The following is a 21,377-nucleotide window of genomic DNA, read 5'->3' on the forward strand; positions in this document are numbered from 1 at the left end:
GTTGATACCATTTGGAGTACATCTTGCTTTGCGCTATACTTAGGAGCATTGGCCCCTTCTCCTTTGTGGTATATGTTTGCGAATGACAATGGAAGATCATGTACATCTCTTGGTGTGGCCACCTTTGTATACATCGTCACCCGGCATAGACCTCCCAGCTACCTGTGGTAACTCTTTGTGCAACATGAAACAGGTACTTTATTCTCCCTTTTCTGCAGAGTTGAAACCGTGGCAGTTTGGTATCTGAAGATGTAAGCTATTTTGGGATAACATACCATTTTCGTGAAATAATCATGGCAAAAAATAGGCGCAGCGTTGAACGCAAAGACGCTGGTATCTGGCGGCCGATCGTGCTGGTTCCCTCGCTCATGACGAAGACCTGAGGTTCATATAGCATAGCACAACTATCAACCCATTCATACAGACCAGGGATAGTGCCCAGGCATTTGCGCCAGATGCATACCAAAGTAGGCCTAGAATAGTGATATCGAAGCGTAGCCTGCCTCGGCTGACACGCACCGTCCGTACCCAGTAGGTAAGAGACCATGCGGGGGTGCTACTGTAACCCGTCTCCAACATCTCCATCCACCACCATGCCCCAACGCGCCTGTGACCGATGCTACACCATCAAAGTCAAATGCCAACAGGGACGAACTCCCTCCGCGTGCCACCGCTGCGAGCGCCTCGGCCATCACTGCCAGACTCTCCGGCAAATCCGCCCCGCGGGTCGCAGGCCGAAGCCCCCAGTGGCTAGCGTCGCAGCGTGGGGACGCTCTACGTCGCTGATGGAGAGTTCAGATGAAGATACAATGGCGATTACTTCGCCGACGGAAGAAGAGCTCGAGGATACTGAGAGCATGGTATCAACGTATCCGTCTCCGATTAGCGGGGTTAGCATGGGCCCTGCCATTCACCCAGACGAGTCTCCAATCCTGCATTTCCTCTTCTCAACAGCGCACTTTATCCCACACTTTGTAATCGGGCCTTCCTTTGCAAGCCGAATGCAGATCTCGCTGAAATGCCGCTTTTTTATCTCACCCTCGATCCTTCTAGAAGGTTTCCTCGCCTGCGCCGGCGAATTCGCCCAGAAAACAGGGACCGCAACGCTCCCGACAACGAATAAACAAAATAACATGACCCGATGCACAAGTGCACTATCTAAACTACGTTCCCTTCACGCGACAGATCTCGAAAGTATAAGGGATACCCTAGCACTCGGAATGAGTATACTTACCTACGACCAACTCGCTGCATGCGATATGGGTACTCTCACTGGGGGCGCCGGGACGCGCACAGTCTGTCGGTATATCCTCTCCACCGCGGCACCCTGGTACGGTCGTCTTTCGGCAATGCCAGAGATGGACTTTGAGCTGAATTGCTTAATCTATATCGACACGGTGGAGTGTCTTGCGCAACGACGGATTCCTGTTCTTCGGATGAGAGTGCGCGATGAGAGGGTTGTTGATCGGTATATTGGGCTTTGTGTTAGTTTGCTGCCGGTGCTATATGATGTCTGTGTCCTTGCTAGTAGGATCAGAGAGAATGGGAGCGGGTTTGTGAAGGAGATTGAGGGGGGGTGGGACGGGTTCAGGGCCGCTGTCGCGGGTTGGCAGCCTACACCTCCGGATGGGTTTACGGCGCTGTATACACCGGTTGAGGTGATTAGCATGCTCACTCAAGCGAATGTTTACAGGCTGCTTGGGCTGCTGATCCTTCATCGGTTGCGGTACCCGTTTGGGACGGAGGATGGAATTGGCATTGTGTATGCGGAGGCGATCATTGCGGAGGTGGAAACGTGCGAGAGGGTTACTGGTGCATCTCCATTCAAGGCCGGATTTGCGCTCTTGATTGCGGGCTTTGAGGTTAGAGATGTTGTTCGGCGAGAGAGGTTGATCCGGATGTACTTTGGCGCGAGGAGCGGGCATCATGCGCAGACGCATGCGAGTGTGAGACGGCTTTTTGGACTTGTTTGGGGGGAGAAGGATAGCAGTGACGGCGTTTCTTGGTTTGATGTTGCGGCTACGATGCCTAATTTTCGATACATACTATGAAGTGGGAATGTGGTTAACGTGTTTTATGGTAGTAGACTAGTAGTATATAGGTAGCTGGTATTGATGTTTGCCTTCCTGACTATAGCCTAGGTGCAGATCGATTTCTCGAGGATAATCCCATGAACAGCCTCAGATATAGCCAACAACCTCTCATCCTCGAACCTGCGACCGATCAGCTGCACCGACAACGGAAGACCATGAAATAGCTCCGGATTGTACAGCTCTTGAATCCTAGCGTCTAGCTCATTGAATGGGGCTAGGTCGGTCTTCTCGTCAATTGATTTATCCGCGTACATTTCCAGAGGGAGGACCATAGCCGGCCAGTCAATGACATTGAATAAACCCGTGAACCCAAGATAAGTGTACTTGTCAAACGGTACGGCCGTATGTGGCGCAGGAACCCAGAGTAATGCATCGATGGGCTTGCCGTTCGCATTCCACGCGTCGTGCATTTGTCGCACGAGAGTACTGATCCGGGCATTCATAGTATGGAGGTACTCAATCGAGAGCTGCGGTGGAGGCTCCCTCTTGGTTATAATCTCAGTCGCTTTGACGATCTCGGTATGAGGCTCCCTGGAAAGCAGGTCGCGGAGGCAGGACAGGTCCTGCAACTCTGTCCATTCCTTTTGCAGTTCCCAGACCTCGTTGATAGCTGGCCCTTGAAAGTCGACCAGCTCAACGCCCGCACCGCCCAGTCTCGTCTGCGCAGTCTCAAGCCCGGTCGCGTTGAACCGGAGAATGCAGGTGCAAGAAATTGTTGGACGACCATACGCCGATCCGGAGACTCCGTGCTGTCGGCAACGACACTCCCTGCCATGGATGGGGGTAGGTGAAGGGGTCCCTCTCCCAGGGTTTCGACTCCGCCGTGAGCTTAGCAAACAGAGCAGCATCGCGGACTGATCGTCCCAGGAATCCAGGAACAGTGACTGGGCCTAGCATTGTCGTTCCCATGACCCCAGTCCCCATGACTCTCCGCCCGTCAAGCGGCAGGCGATATCCACTGGGCTTATATCCTATCACTCCATTGACAGCGGCAGGCATCCTCACGGATCCAGCGCCATCGGTCCCAACCCCAAGTGCTGACCCGCCTAGAGCGATCAGAGCGCCCTCGCCGCCCGTTGAGCCAGCAACGCCAAAGTGGCGGTTATAGGGGTTGACGGTGCGCCCGAAAACGATCGAGTCGGTATTGGCGTTGAGCATCGTCTGTGGGACAGTTGTCTTTGCGATGACAATCACACCATAGCCCGTGAGAATGTCGTAAAGCTGGCTGTTTCGCATGGGATGGTTGAAACATAACGAGGTGATACCAATACTAGCATCGGTGCCTTTAATCTCAAAGCTGTCTTTGAATGTTATGGGGAGGCCGTGCAGTGGACCGAGCACTTTCCCGGTCTTTGAACGGTGATCATCGAGCTGTTTTGCGCGGGCAATGGCCTGTTCAGAGAGGATTTCCGTTAGGCAGTTGGTGAGCTGGTGGGCTATAGCCGCGCGTTTGCAGAATGCCGTGACGAGCTCGGTGCTGCTTACGGCAAAGGTGGACAGTCCGTAGAGGAGGGAGGTAGCATCGTGCGTTTCGGGCGAGGTGAGATCTTGTTCTCGCTGGGAGAGCAGATCACTTCTCTCGGGAAGGCCAACAGGAGACGCCGTGGAGTTGGAAGCGATTGCATCTGGAAGAAGCCACTCCTTAGGGATCCTGGACGCCCGCTCTGCGCGTTTGCGTTGAGCGATCGCTTCCCATGTCGAGGCAGCGCCTTCCCCGCAAGATCTCACGATGGACATAGCTAAGGTAGCTGTGAGGGACCGAGTAATTTCTTGCTCGGGCTAGCCCATCCCGCTGTCGGCCTGTCTTATATCCAACGAATTCCTAAACCCAGCCCGCGTGCGGAGACAGCGAGTTGGGACATTCCTATCATCACGTTAGCTATCACGCTATGACTTATGACTCCAACTGAATCTCAAGCCGGCACTTACGTAACTCACAAGGGATGATCCAGTCAAATAGGCCGGTCTATCAACCTCTGTCATTCGTCAATATGCAAAGCTCCGGGTTATCGCCAGTCATTCCACTTACTCCAACAGAATCTGGGGAAGGCTACACCGTTGTCGTGAGGCCTTATCTCTCTCAAGGTTGATCGATTGGGAGCAAGGAGATGTCTTGCGGGGAAAACCGATGGATAGGCCCTGCTTGTCCTATCACCTTTGGTATCAGCTCTTCACCACAGGTGACGCCAGCTATAAAAATGACCAACCCCTGGAACAACTTGGACAACACGTCCCATCCCATTTTCCAAGATCTTCAATTAGGAATGCGTCATGAAGGACTCAAAGCTTTGCGCTCCCCCAATACCATGCGATCCGGAGCAGGGTTCGATTACTGACATCGCCCTTGACGGTGTCCCAGGCACCCGGCTGCTCATCGACCACACCGACACTGAAGTCGTGCTTCTGCCTCGCCCGACATCCTCACCCGACGATCCTTTGAACTGGGGCTGGAAACGCAAGTATATTGCCCAATCGATTGTGTTCATTTGGGCATTCATGCTCGGTGCAGCGACCCTATCTCCTGCTGTCACCTATGCGGGCGTTATATCTGAGCTCGACGCGTCAACTGAATACCTGAATACTGGCGCTGCTTATGCTTGGACTGGGAAACCTGTTGTTCAATCCGTTGGTATTCTACCTCCTTGAGATAGTAAATCAGGACTGATGACCTAGTTAGCCGCTGAGATTCGGTAGACGATACCTTTATTTCTCGTCGGCACTCAGCGGCGCTGCGTCTCAGGTAGTAACTACTACTGCGCATAACAAGGCGGCCTTCGTCGGTGGTCGCATTTTGCTCGGTTTTGGGGCTGCACCGTTTGAGCAACTTCCTGCATTGACCGTGAACGATCAGTTCTACGTACATCAGAGAGGCCTCGGGCTGTCAATATATACATTGGCTATCACGACGGGGTCCTTTTTAGGGCCTGTTGCCGCGGGCTTTGTGGTTGACTCCATGGGATGGAGATGTATGCTCCTTGAGCCTGTTAAATCTCGTTGAAACGATTCCTGCTAACTTGAACAGGGGTCTATTGGTTCTATGCCATCTTCCTACTCGCCATTGCAGTTCTCATCTTCCTCGGTCTTGAAGAGACAGGTTTTGCTCGACGACCCCATCCCCAACCAGTCGATTCCGGAGCCACAACCCAACAACCAAAAACGTACCTACAGAAATTGAGACTCATGACGCCCATCCCCTCCCCACCCCCATCTGGCGTATTGCAATAAATCCATTCCTTCTCCTTGCCGGCCTCATAATCTGGTGGTGCAGCATAATGTACGGTTTTGGAGTCGCCTGGCTAACAATCATGGCCTACGAATCAACCACCATCTTCACTCTGTATGGCTTCAGTTCCTCCTCTCTCGGGCTAACCAATATCGCGCCCCTCATCGTCTCCTGTCTCGTCGTCTGGCTTGGAGGCCCTGGAACAGGCAAATTCATGGTCTGGAAAGCCCGACGGAACAACGGCGTCATGGAGCCTGAGACCCGAATCTACTCTGTCTTCTTCGCAGGCCCCATCACGGGCGCGGGTCTGATACTATACGGTGTCGGTGCCACGCGCAGCGTGCACTGGGCAGGTCCCATTATCGGGATGGGTATGATTGGGTCAGCGCTGCCTATTGCTGCAGAGGTTGCGCTGGGGTACGTGAGTGAGAGCTATCCCTCGTTGGCTGGGGAGGCCACTACGGCCGTGATTTTGATTCGCAATGCCATCGGCTGCGGAATGACCTTTGCCATATCGCCGTGGATTGAGAGCAGCGGGCTGCAGAATGCGTTTGTGGCGGTTGGGCTTCTGGCATTTGGAGTTTTCGTTAGTGGGGGGTTGCTTATTTGGAAGGGGAAGGCTTGCAGGAGGCTGGAGGCGAAGAGATATTACGCCATGGTGGCCTTGCAATCTGATACTGCATTGTAGAGAGTAAGGCCTGCTTTAACTCAATTTGAGCGTTTTGATTGCGGTTATCAGATAGGGAGCCGCGCAGGATGTGGCAACATCCAGGCATCGCTCCTCAGCTCAGCCCCAGCCCTGCGTGGTCTGGAGAGAACTTCGCTCACTAGTAGCTAAGCTCACTCCGTACTATGTGTAAAAGGCGGTATATCTAGAAAATGAGGGAGCCAAGGGCTGGCATTTTGTAAAAGCTACGGGCATCAATCAAAGTTGCAATGCGAAATCTTCCGACTGCATCCATACCTATTGGCATGCGGATAGCTGGCGTTCTCAATCAGCACTTATCCCACGCTTTCTAAGCACCTGTCTGACATCTTTCTCTCTAGACGAACTCGACGTCCAAATCTGCCACGGCTATAGCACTTTCACGAAGTGAAATGGTCTCACCATCCACGCCAAGCCCTACGATGAAGTCTCGAGCTCCCAAAATTTGCCCCCCTTGAAGACAATTCAACCCCCATATGAAAGTGGAACAAGATCTGATTACTGAAAAAAGCGTATTACGTACCCCATTTTAGCAAAATCAATCCTCTCCCAACACCTGGCTGACAGAATCCCCATCATGGATGACGAGATGCCAGGCGCAAGTCATGCAGGATCAAACTTCATCTCCACAGCACCCAGCCTACTCTATTTTCAGCACCCAGCGCCCAGTCGCATCTGCAGACTCCAGACCCGTACCTGAGAGGGCTGAATCGAACGTTTGAGATTGGACCCTTCAGGAGCGTTAGCGCTTGGTGCCGTGTCTGCAAGCTCAGCCCCATGGGAATACGAGGTCGTGGCCATTCGCCGACTACGCCTGGACCCTTGGCAAGGGGGCCATGCATGCAGGCTGTCAGGGCTCGAGATGGGGTTGTCCAGCTTCAGAAGTTATTTTTGTTTTGGTATGGGGGCTGATGGGCGAGTTTGGAAGTATAAATATCTGTCCATTTGATCTCGACATTGGATTGACCCTCAACAACATCAGCAATCATCAAACAGCGCCAACACTCTTGGAAAGCCCAGCTTTCGATCACTTAGCTAGTTCATCTGCCAAAATGTACTTCGCAAAGATCGCCTCCGCCTTCCTCTTCGCGGCCATCGCAACCGCCGCTCCTGCTCCTGCCCCTGCCCCAGTCCCCCAAATCTCTGTCGACATGAGCCAGATCCAGCAACTAGCCGATAGCATCTCCTCATTCTCTTCCAGCACTGGTGCAGGTCTTTCCGAGATCCAAAGCCAGGCTCAGGCTGTGCAGTCTGGGTGGCAGGGCGAGGCAGCGGTACGTGTTAATCTATCTGACATTCTACCCTAGGCTTGCTGGCTAACATCCATCAGGCGGCATTCCAGGAAAGGCTCGCCCGGCTCAATGCCGCTGGGCAGGAGCTTCAAGAGACGACTGCTCGACTTGTCGAGGCTCTCAACTCCGCCACGGGCTCATTGTATGTTCACTTGCGTATTTAGTTGTCGTCAAGCTAACAGTGTGAACAGCCAGGAGACTGAAGAGAGCAATGCGGAGCTGTTTGCTTCTACGCTTTCTGATGCCCTCAGCGGGTGAAGTGATTAGAGTGAGATAAATACCGAAGACACTGGAATAATTGAGTCTGGGTGGGCGCTCGTGTGGTAACCGCGTCAATGTAGATCATCGCAATGCTTGGGTCTTTACGGAGTCGCTTAAGGGACATCCAAAACATTCGCATTCAGGACACTTTCATGATTGTGTCCATCTGTTTAGTATCTTCTTATATCACAAACCACCTTCTCGTTCATCTCTCTCCTCAACCAGGAAATCAAAGAAAGAATTATTATGTATAAGGGGGGAATGCCTACACTGCGTACTCCAAGCGCTATCTTTTTATACCTGAATGTCGAAGCGTGTCGATGTTGCAAAAGCACATATTTAACTTACTGGATGCAAAGGTCGTGGTTTGTCTCATTTGACTCCATTTCCAAAGGGGGATGATACTCGATGATACTCCCTGTTCACTAATCCCAGTTCTTCTCTTCAGTAATCTTCCGCGGTCTTAAGCGTAACACTATGTACAAAAATACAGTCCGCTGCAATGCCAACCAATATTGACGACATTCGATCAGCCACGAGAGTCACAAAGTGTGATGCTCTACGGAACGACGGCGTCAAGTTCGGAGACGGAGCCGTCAACAACTATTGGTTATAACCCCACCTAACCTGTATTGCTTGTTTGAAGCACTTGTGCTGTCATAGAAAGTACTCGGCACGCTAGATTCCCACTAAATTGCGGCTTCAGACGGAGTCCACAGACCTCTCTATACTCGGCTTCCCGCCGACTTTACCGCCGACTAGTGGTCTCAAGTATCTACCGTCGGTAGTTATGGATGGACACTACAGATCAACAACAATTCATGATACCATCAAGTGGTTGGCGTGGAGAAACCCCAGGCCGGGATCCACCGACGGATACCCGCTGGGGAAATACCCCGGTCTCGGCTTCCATTTTCCTTTCCTTGATGGTGATTGGCTTGGAAATAGTGTTCTAGAGCGAAGACTGCTTAGCGTTGCTTCGGCTTGCCACTGTCGACCGAAAGATTCTGCTAAGCCGAGTTGGCCCTGATGAAAGGGGTCGGTACGCTTTCTCGAGGTCATGGCTGTACCTTTGTTTTACAGAACTTTGTGGAAGGAACTTTATAGAATAATGCCTTGTATAACCTCACTCGGTGAGCATTACACCGAGACATCGTCCAACTCCACCACCCCGCGCAATCCCCAGACTCTCCCCGGGCCAGCAGCTCGGACATCGTCCGATTGAGGGATGATGCTAGTCAAAGAGTCAGAAGACCTGGAGAGCAGACTCCACAAATTTCTCGCTTAAAAGGGTGTCGAGAGCCAACTCCAGCCTGTCACCCCGCAATTCACCAGCAATTCTCCCTTCCCCAACATTCCCTTCCCTCTTCTACCTTCACGTCCACCATCACCATGGCCGAAGTCGACGAGAAGGCTACGGCCAGCCATACCGACGCGACAGCGACACGGCAAAAGGTGCAATTCGAGCACGATGAGCTCTACCAGGCTTACGCCTCCAAGAGCGAGGAATGGCACAAGCAAATGACGACCAAGCTGATGCGCAAGGTCGATTTGCATCTGTTGCCGTTGCTTGTCGTTATGTATCTGCTCAATTTCTTGGATCGGAAGTATGCTTCACCCAGTCACTGCCTAGGTTGCCGGTATAGTCGTGTACTAATCCTGCAGTAACCTCTCGCAAGCCCGTCTCGGCACCCTCGAAGAAGATCTCGGTATGGAAGGGACGGATTTCAACCTCGCGACGAGCATCCTTTTCGTCGGATACCTCCTTATGCAGCTTCCCTCGAACCTCCTCCTTACTCGTGTCCGACCGTCGTGGTTCCTGGGTATTGCGATGGGCATCTGGGGCGTTATTTCTGCTTGCCAGGCTGCAGCACAATCTTTCGCGGGTCTTGTTGTCGCGAGGTTCTTTCTCGGATTTGTCGAGGCGCCGTTTTTCCCGGGCGCTGTTATGTTGATGTGCGCCCTTTTCTCAATTCTCAAGTGATATGGTTGCTGACAGTTGCAGGTCGAGCTGGTACACTCGACAGGAGCTATCCTACCGCATCGCCTGGTTCTACGCCGGCAGCTCACTCGCCAACGCATTCGGCGGGCTCATCGGCGCAGGCGTCCTAGGAAATCTGCACATGTCGCACGGAATCTCCGGCTGGCGCTGGCTCTTCATAATCGAGGGATGCATCACCGTCGCCCTGTCCCTCCTCATCCCGATCCTCCTCCCCAACTACCCAGCAACGACAAGCTGGCTCGAAGACGAAGAAAAAGCATACGCGCAGTGGCGCCTGATCAATGACGCCGGCGAGGCAGACGACACAGGCGACTCGAACATCAAGGAAGCGCTGTACGCCGTCTTGATGGATAGACGCATCTACCTCTTCATTCTCCTCCAGCATGCTTCGCTTCTTTCGCAAACATTCCAGTACTTCTTCCCCTCGATCGTGCAGACACTCAACTACAACAACATCGAGACACTCCTCATCACCGCCCCCGTCTGGATCGCAACATTCCTCGTCTCCCTCGTCGTAACCTGGACGTCTGGCAAGACAAACGACCGCAGCATCCACATCATCTCACTGATGCTGGTAAGCATAGCAGGCTGCATCATCTGCACCGCATCAACCAACGTCGGCGCCCGGTTCCTAGGCATGTTCCTGATGCCCATGGGCGCCGTCTCCGCATACCAGATCATAATCGCGTGGGTCGCGAACTCGTTCCCGCGCCCGCTGGTCAAGCGCTCGGCGGCCATTGCGACGGCCAATATGATTGGGAACACGGCGAGCATTTATGGCTCTTATATGTGGCCGTCGAGTTCGGGGCCCAGGTATATTCCGGGGGGTAGTGCGACGGCTGGTGTTGCGCTGCTTGTGGCAGTTATGGCGTATGTTATTCGGTGCGTGCATATGCGCATGAATAGGGGGTTGGTTGAGAGGGAGAATATTGGCGATGATGAGGTACTTGATGCGCCGAGAGGGTTTAGGTATATTCTTTAGGGCATGCTCGTTGGTTGTGTGGTCGGGTGTCACCTTACGTATGTAATGCAATAATGTATCAATTCAAGAATGATGACGCACCTTTTAAGGATTCAACATAAGGGACCTTTGTTCTCTACTTATTTTGTAGGCTCATTCTCGATAATTTACCGAATTGGCCTTTCGGTCGTCCCGCTGGAGTTTCATTGCGCCAAAAAGGGTCACCTTCAAATGACCTCGTTCGTAAGCCGACTTGTCTAAGACAGTGAAATAATGTCGCGCCGTAGCTGTGGCCCCATCCAAGAACTCTCTCTAGGTCAATTGTGGTTGTTCGTAGGTGAAAAACATTCTTGGCTTGGCCGCGAAGTATATGATGGCGAAGCATCATACTTTCGACACAAAAACTCGAATCGTTCGTTAGCTACGCAGGCTCCTAGAGCCAGGCGATGGTTCCAAGCCCAGCGCCGACCCTAGCCTTTCCAGTCCTCCAAAAAAAAAAAAAAAAAAACCAGCAAAGCAAGAGCGAGAACTCAGAAGTGAAGAAGGCCAAGGTAAGCCCTGCCGCCACGCCGCCAAGTCTGCATCAACAATCTTAGCTCGGGATGATGCGATGCGAGATTGGAGGTAGCGCCAGACACAGGCACATTGGGGTCTTCTCGAGCGAGTCACTGTGCTCCATTATGGCGGTTTATTCGTTGTCAGAGCTCGTGCGCACGCCATCCCGTCGCTGGATTGCCTGCCTGCCACTCTTCTGGACAGGATCTTGTCTATGCACTCTGAATCGCTCGACTCGCTAGTTTGATCTAATCTCTTGCACCGTTGGAGCTGCCTATTGCGCAATGCAAAAGGCAAAGCTTTGGCTGACTCGGTCTCTGCGATTAACATTCTGGGCCGCTCTAGTGACGTTGTCTTGGCTACATGGCTGGGTGGGTATAAAATGCCGCTGCCCTTCAGTAACCTTTTATCGCGGCTGTTGGAGCTGCATACTGCGCACCAGTTACAACATGGCAGATATCGAAACAAAAGGCCCGGTAGGGGATGTGGTCAAGGCACCCAGCGAGACGAGCGACGAGGACAGGAGACGCGAGTTCCTCTCGTCGTTCACGCCCGAGGATGATAAACGGATTATGCGAAAAGTCAACTGGCGATTTCTCTGGTTGATTGGGACTATCTATATCATCAAGACGGTATGCCTTGCACTTATTTCCAAAGACAAAACACTGACGATCTAGATCGACTATACGAATGCGGCGTCTGTCAAGGTGCTCCAGGTTGGAGAGCCGCGCAATGTCTTGAACGAATTGAAGATGAGCGCGGATGAATATAACTGGGTTCAATCTATATACTTTGTGAGTGATTGAAGTTCCTATTTTCTAGCTGTAGTGGCTACTAACAATACCAGATCAGCTACATCGTCTTCGAAGTCCCAAGCAACTTGGTGCAGAAGCGCCTTACCCCCCGCCTCTGGCAGTCGCGAATCATGCTGACATGGGGCATCGTTCTGGCCTGTCATGCTGCGGTACAAAATAAGCACGCCCTCTACGCCCTGCGCTTCCTCCTTGGAATGTGCGAAGCCGGCATGTTCCCTGGAATCGCGGCGCAACTTTGCGGGTGGTATCGCAGCGATGAGATGGGTCTGCCGATTATGTGGATGTTTGGGTTCCAGAATTGCTCGGGGATTATAGGGTCCCTTATTACTTATGGCATTTCCTATATGAATGGGATGCAGAATATGAGTGCTTGGCGGTGGTAAGTGCTTCTTTTACCTAATGGCTGGTGCTAACAAATGGAACAAGGGTATACCTCCTCGAAGGATTATTCACGATCCTCTTCTCCGTCGTCATCTTCCTCGTCCTCCCCGACTGGCCGAAATCGAAACGTACAAACAACTGGCTTACAGAGCGCGAGCAAGAATATGTCGAAGCACGCTTATCTGAGAACGCGCCAAAGGAAAGTGACGCGGCGTTTGATATGAGCGAGGTGCTCGACGCGCTCAGAGACCACCGAACATATTCGTTTATGATCTCCCAAGTCCTCATCAACTTTGCAGGGTACGCGCTGAGCTGGCAGTTGCCGACGATCACGACGAGCCTTGGATTCGCTGGTCTGCCGCGTAACCAGCTGCTCAATATCCCCCCGGCCGCGGCATCAGTTCTCGCCATCGTTTTCTCGGGCTGGTTCCTCAAGCGTGCATACATGACAAGACCGGCTTACATCATGTTCTGTATCATGGGCCCGATGCTACTCTTCTTCATCTTCTTGGCTGTCCTGGATAATAAAGTCGGCATCTATATCGCCTGTACCCTAGGAACGGGGTTCTATGCCGTCTATTTTATACCCTTCTGGGCCTGTAGGCTCCGCCTCCTTATCTCCTTATCATTAAACATCTTACTAACAAGCCATAAACAGGGCGAAGCTCCTCCCTAAAAGGCATGACCGGGTCCGCATTCACGCTCGCCTTCCAGTCCTGCGTCGGCCAAGTCGGCGGCGTCATCGGCCCGCAACTCTTCCAGTCCCGCTTCGCATACAACGGGTACAAGACGCCGTTTGCCATCTGCGCGGCTGTCATCGGTGTCTCGTGGGTGACAAACGGGTGGACGTGGTGGTTGACGCGGAATGTCGAGTATGATGTCCTTCGCGTGCGGAGGCTTCGTATCAAGGAGCAGAGGCAGGGACGGGTTTATACGGGGGATGATGTTCAGGTTTATGAGGAGAGGCAGTTTTATGAAGGGGTTGGGAGGAAAAAATAGGGTATCTAATTGTATCTAGAGTATTCAGTCAGTGTACGAGCTGTCTGCGAAAAGTCGCCTTGTAGCGGATAGTAAAAACTCATGCATCTAGAAGCAGTCGCATACCTATTTTGATACTTTGAGGCGGAATAGAGCCGAACGTGCGGGGAAGGGACTATTAATAATGAGAACCGATGCCCTGCTTCAGCCCGAGGTTGACGTGCTCGTTTGGAGTCACTTTGACTGTAATACAGCCCGGAAGTCGGCACGCATTGACGTATTCAGTTAGTATATAGCCTACCGACATGCTGTCCTGTTTTCTACAACTTCCTCTCCTGAGCCTTATAATATGGCGACTCTGCTCGGTACGGTATACGGTTCAGAATGACAACGGCAGACCAAAGTGCCGAGAAGGCTACTGCAATCAATGAGACAGTCAATGAGCCCTTGCCAGCAGCACCGAAAGAAGGGGGGGTACGGAGCTGTCTCCAAGTCTTTGGCACCTTTTTCATCCTCTTCAACATCTGGTAGTCCTCCCACCCTCATCCCCACTAGCACGTCTAACCCAGATACAGGGGCCTCGCCTTCGCCTTCGGCTCCTTCCAAAGCTACTATGTCCTCGATTTCCTCCCCTCAGTCGGCACATCAGCGATATCTTGGGTCGGAACAATCCAGTCATGGCTCCTGATCATCGGCGGTCTCGTCTCTGGCCCTCTATTCGACCTGGGCTACTACCGAATCATGATAACAACGGGCTCATTCCTATCCGTCTTCGGGATTATGATGCTGTCACTAGCCAGCGAGTACTACCAAATCTTGCTGAGCCAGGGGATATGCACGGGTTTGGGCTTCGGACTACTCTACATACCGAGCCTGACGCTCATTAGTCGGGCTTTTGTGCGCAAGCGCGCATTAGCACTCGGTATTTCGACAGCAGGCGCGCCGCTGGGTGGAGTCATTTACACGCTGATGTTCGAGCAACTTTTGCCGCGCGTTGGGTTCCCCTGGACGGTGAGGATAATTGGCTTCGTCATGCTGGCTCTCTTTACTGCGGCGGGGCTCATGCTTCTCTTGCAAGATGTCGCTCCGTCTAGGGATAGTTCTAGTCATAGTACAGCTCGCCGCCGCCAACTCTTCGATATCCGCGCTCTAAAGGACCTTCCGTTTTGGAACTTCACCGTCGCAAACTTCTTCCTTTATCTCGGGTACATGACGCCCTTTTATTACATCCCCATCTACGCAGAGACGAAGCTCGGGACCTCGCGGTCTCTGGGACTGTATATCCTCATTATATCGCAGGCGGCGTCGATTGTAGGACGGGTTGTTACCACCGCTGTAGCGCATTACTTTGGGGCGATGATCCCCTGGATTCTTTGTGGCTTGCTTAGTGGTGTGCTCTGTATGGCTTGGATCAGTGCGACTTCTCTCGTGAGGTTTATTCTTTTCGCGGCGTTTTATGGTATCCCCCTCACCCAATCCTTCTCCTTTCATCCATCCATCAGTGACAACAAGGCTAACAAACGAGTGTAGGCGGAATATCAGGCGCCCTTGTCCCCCTCCCCCCCTCGGTCTTCCCACACATCTGTCCCGACCCAACAGCCCTAGGCGCATGGCTGGGAATGGCACAGAGCATAACGAGTTTCGCGACGCTGATCGGGGCTCCTATTGCAGGGGCCTTGGCGGATTTGGGGAGCACTGGAAGCGACGACCTCAAATTCGTCAATGTCCAGCTTTGGTGTGGGGTTCTTATGATTTCGGGGGCTGTGCAGCTCTTGGGACTGTGGTTTCTGTTGTGGAAGGTTAGGGGGAAGAAGGGGTTGCTTTAGCCCGGCACCTCCGTACTTATGGAGTGCAGTGGGAGTATTGGGGCAGGGCATTGAGTGGTTAGTGAGACATAAGGAAAAGGTATCATGATCATTATAAAAGCATAGCATAGCATAGCATACAAACGCCAATCCCAAGCTCAAATTAAGAGACCTAATTGATAATATCAATCACCGGTACCAAAACCACAACTCCCCATTACTCTGGTAGGTATTCCCACCATTCCCCTCATCAATATCAAAGCTCGTGCACATCGAGTACCCCTGCTCCTCAAGACACTGCATGAGCTCCAGAATCAGAATGCGGCTCTGCACGCTTCCCCGTCCGCTATTCTTCGACCAGGGCGTCCCCGTGAACTTGATCTCGAAGTTGCCGGAGACGAAATCCTTGTTGCATTTTTCGACCCGCTCCCCGAAGAAATCGATTAGGGCTTCGGCGAGTTCGGTGGGTGCATTTATGAGGTGGAGCAGGTCCGCGTTGTCGAAGGATATGCAGAGCCAGCTGTGTGCGCGTGGTTCTTGGTGGTGGAAGATTAGGCCGTCTTTGCCCAACATAAAGTCAGCGCCCATCCTTCTCACACAAACCTGGCAGAAGTAAAGTAAGGGAAAGGCGACATACCCTTGTGCCCGGACCCCGCATAATCGCCTATCCTCCCAACCCGTCCACCCCCAGACGGCAACACAACCCACCCTTCCTTCGCAAACGCATTGAGGATCCCCATAAGCGTAACCCGAATCGCAACCTTCTCCTCATCACTCCCATACCCCAGCGGGTTTCCTCTGAGCTTGAACTCCACTGAATCATCGCAGTTCTGCACGCGCTGGATCCCTTTTGGCCAGAGGCCCTGAATGACTTCGCTTGCGAGGGCTGTTATGGGCTCTGGGAACCGAATTAGTCGCATTCGATCGGAAGAGGAGAGAGACAGCATGGCGAATTTGGTGTCGTGGCCTTTTAGAGGCGTGCGGGGCAGGGGTGGGGTGGGTGTGCTTGTGCTTGGTAGCGTGTTTAGGGTGTGGTTTGTTGTTGTGGATGTTGTTGAGATCGTGGAGGCGCGTGAAGAGAGGGTTCGGGAGTGCCCGTGGCCTGGGGCCGTTGCTTCGGTGTAGGCTGGGGGTTGATCGTGGTGATGGAGTGTCATCTTCTCGGAGGGGTAGCTGTATACCATTTCTTGCGTTTTTGGAGCGTTGAATGAGGTCCAGTTTGCAAAGGGAAAGACAGCTGAGTTGCCCAGGAGCAGTGGAGTGTCAAGGTGCTGACTTGTTGGGGCTGAGGGGGGTTGGCATTGTAGGCTTATGTATACGGGGCCAGGTACTCGTATAGTTAGTGCTGACGGGGGCTGTCCTGTAGATTCCAAGTATTTATTGTTCTGCCTGATTCACTCTGTAATGGTGGAGCCTCAGCCACACCTCATGGTCAGCTCAATCAAGTGCTCGGCACCTGGGCGCTTAGAGACAGCCAATCTATCGTGAGCTTGAGAAGCTGCGCCACAGAGCTTTGAGGTCACTTCCTCCAGGCCTTATTTCTCCGTGATTATGGAAGAGGCTGATCGTGAAAAAGCCGGTAATCTGAGATATCGATAATCTGTCTGCCTGCCTACTGCACAGTGTGAAGTCAAGATCTGCCAATCGGGCGAGTCAATAGGCAAGCCCAAAAATCCTTTATCGCACGATCAACGGGCGCTGATTCGATTTGAAGCAAGGCTGTCGAGGCAAACTGACCCCCAGAAGGCACCCATTGCTACCACCCGTTGGAAGAAGAGAACCCGCGGGGCCGATTCTCACCAGCTCACCGATGCAGATGTTACCCTCGTCAAAGCCATCGGCGACGAGGTTCTCCTCGAATCCTCCGGGCACGAAGAGCATGCGGTTTTTGGGCGAAGGAAATAATTTGGTCCAGAATGTGCAGTACTAGTGGATAGCTTTGTCGATTCCACCGTGGAACGTAAAATCATGTTCGTCGTCGGACAGACCGACGGGCGAGACGTAGAGCCTACCGGTGCGTATTTGCTGAAGATCGCAATATGGATCGTCGTGAAGCTGTCATATAGCCAGAGCGATGTGGTAACCTGGTCTGCGAGGGCCGATTGGATATTGAAGAGGCCAACTAGCAAAAGTTGTACGTAGCGTCTCCATGATGGATTTAAATCAAGGTTTATGACAATACATGTTCTCAGTAGGTGCAAGCCCACCGCAGGGCGAATGGATAAAGCGGAAGGAGCGGGCAATCTTTTACATAAAGGATAATGTAGGTATATATGTCGTTCCCTCCTTCTGTTATTCCGCTTGGTATCTTCTCGCACCAAGACCTTCGCCCTTCCAGTGATACAAGGAACAAACTAAATGCTCTTGGTGCTCATGACCTGTCATCTATTTTGGCTTGGGCTACCAGGCAGTTGACTGTCATCGCAGCGCAGTGAAAAGAGAGGAAAACCCATCTTATTGAGTTTAATTCTAATCTCATGTTGACACCTATATTTTGCTACATTGCTGTCGCCGCAGCTAGATTGTACCTACCTGTCCCCGTACCCCCATATTGTCCTTTTTTCCAGCCATTCATCTCATTAGATGTGATAAACTACGCCTGGTGGATTTTGATAGTCCTGAGCAAGGGCGGTTAAGTGCATGACAGATTTCTTGATGATCTCTCCTATCGCAGTAATAGAGACCGATTCCGCTGAAACCATGCCCTTTTGAAATGTCCACTCAGCCCTACTCACTCTGCACGATGGGTCTGAGCTCAGGGATCCAATGCGGGGGCCCACCGTCTGACGGAAAATGATCCCGTTGCTCCCCTTTATCTTCATGCCTAGTAAGCTTTCAGACTCAGAGACTTGACCCTGCATAGACGCTGTCAGGCGTTTGAGAAATTCAGTGCCCTCGCCGCGCATACCCAGGGACCTTGTTCCGTGCCTAAAGCAATGACTAAAATCAGGTGCATCTGCGTCAGATGCTCAAGAACCATAGAACAAATAATAGGACGGTCGTGAGATATTCGAATGGTGGAAGAAGTTTCCATACTCGTAGTGTTTGTAGGGGTTTTACTGAACGTTTATAGCCGGACAATGAAGTTGTCGGGTATGTAACGGACCAAGATTCTCTCGGCCGAGCAAGCAAGTAAATGTCCCGCGTAAAGGGATTCTTCGTTCCTCTCCCCCGAGACCGTGGGAGTGGGTGGTCAGTGTTGGTACATAATGGCGTGATGCGCACCAATTCTGACGCAGCATACAATATACTCTATAGCAGGGAGCAAACGCGAACAAGATCGCGTTGATAGGCAGATCATATTCCTTCGCAATGTTGCCCAATTTTTGTTCATCCGGATTTTACTCGATCGTATACTCCTATTATCTATACAATCATGATTGTTGCTTCGTGCTCAACCCGAGGTGCAGTATCACGCCATCGCGGCCCACTTTGATGCTATACAAATGCAAACATTAAGTACCCGCGGGGTAAATGACGATGACGATGCAGCCCGATTGCGAATGCAAAAGCTTATAGATAGCGGGGGGGGGAGAAAGGAGGGGCAGGGGTATTCCATATAAGTAGTCGTCACAGCACTCGATGCGCGATCGGTCTGAGGGTTCACGTACACTCTGTAGGTATACACAGCAACCACAGCATAAATAGAGAAAATGGCACCCGAACAGAAGGACCGAACGCGCAAGTCGCTCATCCTCAACGCCTTTGTTGAGATGTGTATGCTTCCCACTCTTGCCTTTTCTTTCCTTGTCAAGTCTCCAGCGACGCTCTAAGCTAACCTAACTATTGGCAACAGGCAGCGGCCACCAATCCCCCGGCCTCTGGACACACCCCGAGGACGAATCCTACCGCTTTAACGACATAGACCACTGGATCGAGTTGGCGCAGTTACTCGAGGCCGCGAAATTCCATGGGATTTTCATCGCTGATGTTCTCGGTTTGTACACCAACCAGCCAACCACCCATCCCTATCTTTCCTAGCACAAGCTGCCGCTAACACAAATCTTCTTGAACATGAACAGGCGGCTACGACATTTACAAAGGCCCCCGCAACCTCGAGCCCGCGATTGTATCGGGTGCTCAGTGGCCCGTGAATGAGCCCTTGGCTGTCGTGCCTGCTATGGCGGCGGCAACGAAGAATATCGGGTTCGGGGTTACGGTTACGACGACGTATGAGCAGCCTTATCATCTCGCTAGGAGGTTGAGTACTGTTGACCATTTGACGAAGGGGAGGTGAGTGCCCGGGTATTTTTTGAATGGTGATTTTGTGTGCTGATTGCGTCGTGTAGGATTGGGTGGAATGTAAGTACTCCTGCACCAGCCTCTAGGAAGGGGATCGCGTTGGATTGATGAGATGGAATATTAGATTGTCACTGGATATCTTGACTCTGCGGCGCGAAATCTGATTGGGAAGGATCAGCCTCAGGTATGTCTCTTTTCTTTGTTCTGGTTCTCGCTTTCCCTTTCGCTCTCATTTATGATGCGCTGACCGCTGCAGCACGATGACCGCTACGCCGTCGCAGAAGAGTACATCAAAGTCGCCTACAAGCTCTGGGAATCCTCGTGGCGCTCAGACGCCGTAGTCCTCGATCGCCAGAGGCGAGTCTACACGGAACCCTCACGCGTGCGCGAAATCAACCACGTCGGGAAGTACTTCAACGTCCCTGGCCCTCACCTCTGCCAGCCCAGCCCCCAGCGCACCCCCGTAATCCTACAAGCCGGAACGTCGAAGGCCGGAAAGGCATTTGCGGCACAGCATGCAGAGGCGATCTTTGTTGCGGGACATAGCCCGTCTGTTGTCGCGAAGAATATTGCTGAGATTCGCGAACTCGCGAAGAGTCAGTACGGTCGCGATCCGGCCAAGATCAAGTTCCTTGCGCTGCTTTGCCCCGTGATGGGGAGGACGGAGGAGGAGGTGTGGGAGAAGTTTAGGTATTATCGCAGTTTGGGCTCGATTGATGGGGCGCTGGCGCTGTTCGGAGGGTGGACGGGGATTGATCTTGATGTATACGGCGATGACGAGGAGCTTCGGTCGGTGCCGAGTAACGCGATTAGGCGAGTCTCAGCGGGTCAATCGTTTGCTGTCTCTGTGTTATGAGTCTGACGAGTGTATCTAGATCCGCCGTGGAGGGCTGGTCCAAAGCCACGCCTGAAGTCCCAAAATGGACGAAGAAGACGGTCGGCGAGCACATCACCGTCGGCGGACTGGGCGCAACACCAGTCGGAACACCAGAGCAGATCGCAGATGAGATGGAGCGCTGGGTGCGCGAGGCCGACGTCGATGGCTTCAACTTGGTGAGTAATTCGTTGTCTGCGATCACGCATTGCTAATCATGATCTCTCAGGCATATGCGACCAAACCGGGCTCGTTCAAGGACATCATCGACCTCCTGCTCCCTGAGCTTCGCCGGCGGGGCCTATTCCACGAAGACTATGCTGCTCCGCGCGGTACGTACCGTGAGAATCTGTATAGCCAACCCGGGCAGACCGGTCCTCCTGAAGACCACCCGGCCGCGAAGTACAGATGGCATGCTGGAGTGGCAAACCATGAGATTCCAGGGTGAGCCAAGTTCAGCCAGTCCGGAGAGGCTCAGCTGGTTTTCAGAAAGGACGTGAAGCGCTGGGAAAATGCGATAACCTGGGCTTATATGCAGATGAGGGTGTCGGTCGCAGCGATCGGCACGAGGCCAAGGGCTGTGAGCAGCAAGCAGTTACGACACGGCGAATCAGGGACTGTCGAGCTCAAGTTGCTTCTGCAGAATCGCTTATAGTGATATAGAATAAAGTTCATATTCAAGGCATACCGATGATGATAATATGGTGATCTGCTCGTCCGCGCGTAGAAGCCGGATATAGACGCAACCAGGCTGTGCTATGCAGCCCCCATTTCTGCAGGGCCCGTATCAAAGTATATAGGTAGAAACTTTAACATTTAATTGGTATTCTCTGTCCTTGAACATCAAAAGAGATATGTTCCAGGGCTCATGCTGGCGGGTATCGGCCCTCAAGCGGGACCCGCGATCCAATTCCGCACGTCTTCAACTCAGGTCTTAAAGAAACTGAAAGCGCCGGTGAGGTGGAAATTATTGTTTGCACGTAACATGGCCTGGTTCTGACCTCCGGCTCGCTTTATGGTGTTTGCTTTTGCTCGTTTTAGTGGGTTATTGGCTGGTTATAAATAATAGCCCCGTCAGACGCCAACTCAGCCGCATTCCCAGTGATTGGTGAGATTATCAAGTGGCACCAGCAGGACAAGTGCCAAAGGCTGAATCAGACTGAAAAGAGATTAGAAATATGCACGGGAG

General features: G+C 52.4%; 9 protein-coding genes across 9 annotated transcripts; 7 read left to right on the forward strand and 2 right to left on the reverse strand.

Annotated features, from left to right (window-relative positions):
* Positions 1-593: 593 nt before the first annotated feature.
* Positions 594-2,051, forward strand: BDV17DRAFT_288976 (Zn(II)2Cys6 transcription factor domain-containing protein; the record flags this gene model as incomplete). The annotated part of the gene is made up of 1 exon (XM_073761546.1): positions 594-2,051. One exon carries the CDS (start codon positions 594-596, stop codon positions 2,049-2,051), a length of 1,458 nt encoding a protein of 485 aa, XP_073618274.1.
* An 86-nt stretch (positions 2,052-2,137) lies between these two features.
* BDV17DRAFT_297171 (amidase signature domain-containing protein) lies at positions 2,138-3,909 on the reverse strand (the record flags this gene model as incomplete). The annotated part of the gene is made up of 2 exons (XM_073763445.1): positions 2,784-3,909; positions 2,138-2,752 (listed from the first exon to the last, which is right to left on the reverse strand). Exons 1-2 carry the CDS (start codon positions 3,828-3,830, stop codon positions 2,138-2,140), a joined length of 1,662 nt encoding a protein of 553 aa, XP_073618275.1. The 5' UTR covers positions 3,831-3,909.
* A 455-nt stretch (positions 3,910-4,364) lies between these two features.
* BDV17DRAFT_280295 (major facilitator superfamily domain-containing protein) lies at positions 4,365-6,004 on the forward strand (the record flags this gene model as incomplete). Its single annotated transcript, XM_073759858.1, has 4 exons — positions 4,365-4,718; positions 4,771-5,059; positions 5,116-5,187; positions 5,262-6,004. The coding sequence occupies 4 exons, from the start codon at positions 4,365-4,367 to the stop codon at positions 6,002-6,004; spliced, it is 1,458 nt and encodes a 485-aa protein (XP_073618276.1).
* A 987-nt stretch (positions 6,005-6,991) lies between these two features.
* BDV17DRAFT_256818 (WXG100 family type VII secretion target) lies at positions 6,992-7,993 on the forward strand. Its single transcript, XM_073757129.1, has 3 exons — positions 6,992-7,296; positions 7,353-7,456; positions 7,506-7,993. The coding sequence occupies exons 1-3, from the start codon at positions 7,075-7,077 to the stop codon at positions 7,570-7,572; spliced, it is 393 nt and encodes a 130-aa protein (XP_073618277.1). The 5' UTR covers positions 6,992-7,074; the 3' UTR covers positions 7,573-7,993.
* Positions 7,994-8,649: 656 nt separating this feature from the next.
* Positions 8,650-10,559, forward strand: BDV17DRAFT_297173 (major facilitator superfamily domain-containing protein; the record flags this gene model as incomplete). The annotated part of the gene is made up of 3 exons (XM_073763446.1): positions 8,650-9,182; positions 9,241-9,531; positions 9,581-10,559. The coding sequence occupies exons 1-3, from the start codon at positions 8,968-8,970 to the stop codon at positions 10,557-10,559; spliced, it is 1,485 nt and encodes a 494-aa protein (XP_073618278.1). The 5' UTR covers positions 8,650-8,967.
* A 983-nt stretch (positions 10,560-11,542) lies between these two features.
* BDV17DRAFT_297175 (major facilitator superfamily domain-containing protein) lies at positions 11,543-13,288 on the forward strand (the record flags this gene model as incomplete). Its single annotated transcript, XM_073763447.1, has 5 exons — positions 11,543-11,725; positions 11,771-11,887; positions 11,941-12,287; positions 12,335-12,888; positions 12,948-13,288. 5 exons carry the CDS (start codon positions 11,543-11,545, stop codon positions 13,286-13,288), a joined length of 1,542 nt encoding a protein of 513 aa, XP_073618279.1.
* Positions 13,289-13,569: 281 nt separating this feature from the next.
* BDV17DRAFT_16161 (major facilitator superfamily domain-containing protein) lies at positions 13,570-15,379 on the forward strand. Its single transcript, XM_073754676.1, has 3 exons — positions 13,570-13,794; positions 13,843-14,726; positions 14,798-15,379. Exons 1-3 carry the CDS (start codon positions 13,652-13,654, stop codon positions 15,091-15,093), a joined length of 1,323 nt encoding a protein of 440 aa, XP_073618280.1. The 5' UTR covers positions 13,570-13,651; the 3' UTR covers positions 15,094-15,379.
* Positions 15,262-16,256, reverse strand: BDV17DRAFT_288984 (uncharacterized protein; the record flags this gene model as incomplete). Its single annotated transcript, XM_073761547.1, has 2 exons — positions 15,262-15,632; positions 15,710-16,256. 2 exons carry the CDS (start codon positions 16,254-16,256, stop codon positions 15,262-15,264), a joined length of 918 nt encoding a protein of 305 aa, XP_073618281.1.
* A 2,074-nt stretch (positions 16,257-18,330) lies between these two features.
* BDV17DRAFT_256833 (LLM class flavin-dependent oxidoreductase) lies at positions 18,331-21,189 on the forward strand. Its single transcript, XM_073757130.1, has 8 exons — positions 18,331-18,789; positions 18,869-19,009; positions 19,095-19,305; positions 19,362-19,374; positions 19,439-19,498; positions 19,571-20,127; positions 20,190-20,367; positions 20,418-21,189. Exons 1-8 carry the CDS (start codon positions 18,726-18,728, stop codon positions 20,634-20,636), a joined length of 1,443 nt encoding a protein of 480 aa, XP_073618282.1. The 5' UTR covers positions 18,331-18,725; the 3' UTR covers positions 20,637-21,189.
* Positions 21,190-21,377: the final 188 nt, after the last annotated feature.

The sequence above is a fragment of the Aspergillus undulatus genome, assembly GCF_047715775.1.
Source record: "Aspergillus undulatus strain CBS 261.88 unplaced genomic scaffold BDV17scaffold_10, whole genome shotgun sequence".
Lineage (NCBI taxonomy): Eukaryota > Fungi > Ascomycota > Eurotiomycetes > Eurotiales > Aspergillaceae > Aspergillus > Aspergillus undulatus.

Bases quoted from the DNA above. Each gene is read 5' to 3' on its own strand.
- BDV17DRAFT_256818 (XM_073757129.1), top strand. From the start codon at position 7,075: ATGTACTTCGCAAAGATCGCCTCCGCCTTCCTCTTCGCGGCCATCGCA. The intron at 7,297-7,352 runs GTACGTGTTAAT...AACATCCATCAG, and splicing joins GGTGGCAGGGCGAGGCAGCG to GCGGCATTCCAGGAAAGGCT. The intron at 7,457-7,505 runs GTATGTTCACTT...CAGTGTGAACAG, and splicing joins AACTCCGCCACGGGCTCATT to CCAGGAGACTGAAGAGAGCA.
- BDV17DRAFT_16161 (XM_073754676.1), top strand. From the start codon at position 13,652: ATGACAACGGCAGACCAAAGTGCCGAGAAGGCTACTGCAATCAATGAG. The intron at 13,795-13,842 runs GTAGTCCTCCCA...ACCCAGATACAG, and splicing joins TTCATCCTCTTCAACATCTG to GGGCCTCGCCTTCGCCTTCG. The intron at 14,727-14,797 runs GTATCCCCCTCA...AAACGAGTGTAG, and splicing joins TCTTTTCGCGGCGTTTTATG to GCGGAATATCAGGCGCCCTT.
- BDV17DRAFT_256833 (XM_073757130.1), top strand. From the start codon at position 18,726: ATGGCACCCGAACAGAAGGACCGAACGCGCAAGTCGCTCATCCTCAAC. The intron at 18,790-18,868 runs GTATGCTTCCCA...TATTGGCAACAG, and splicing joins CAACGCCTTTGTTGAGATGT to GCAGCGGCCACCAATCCCCC. The intron at 20,368-20,417 runs GTGAGTAATTCG...ATGATCTCTCAG, and splicing joins ACGTCGATGGCTTCAACTTG to GCATATGCGACCAAACCGGG.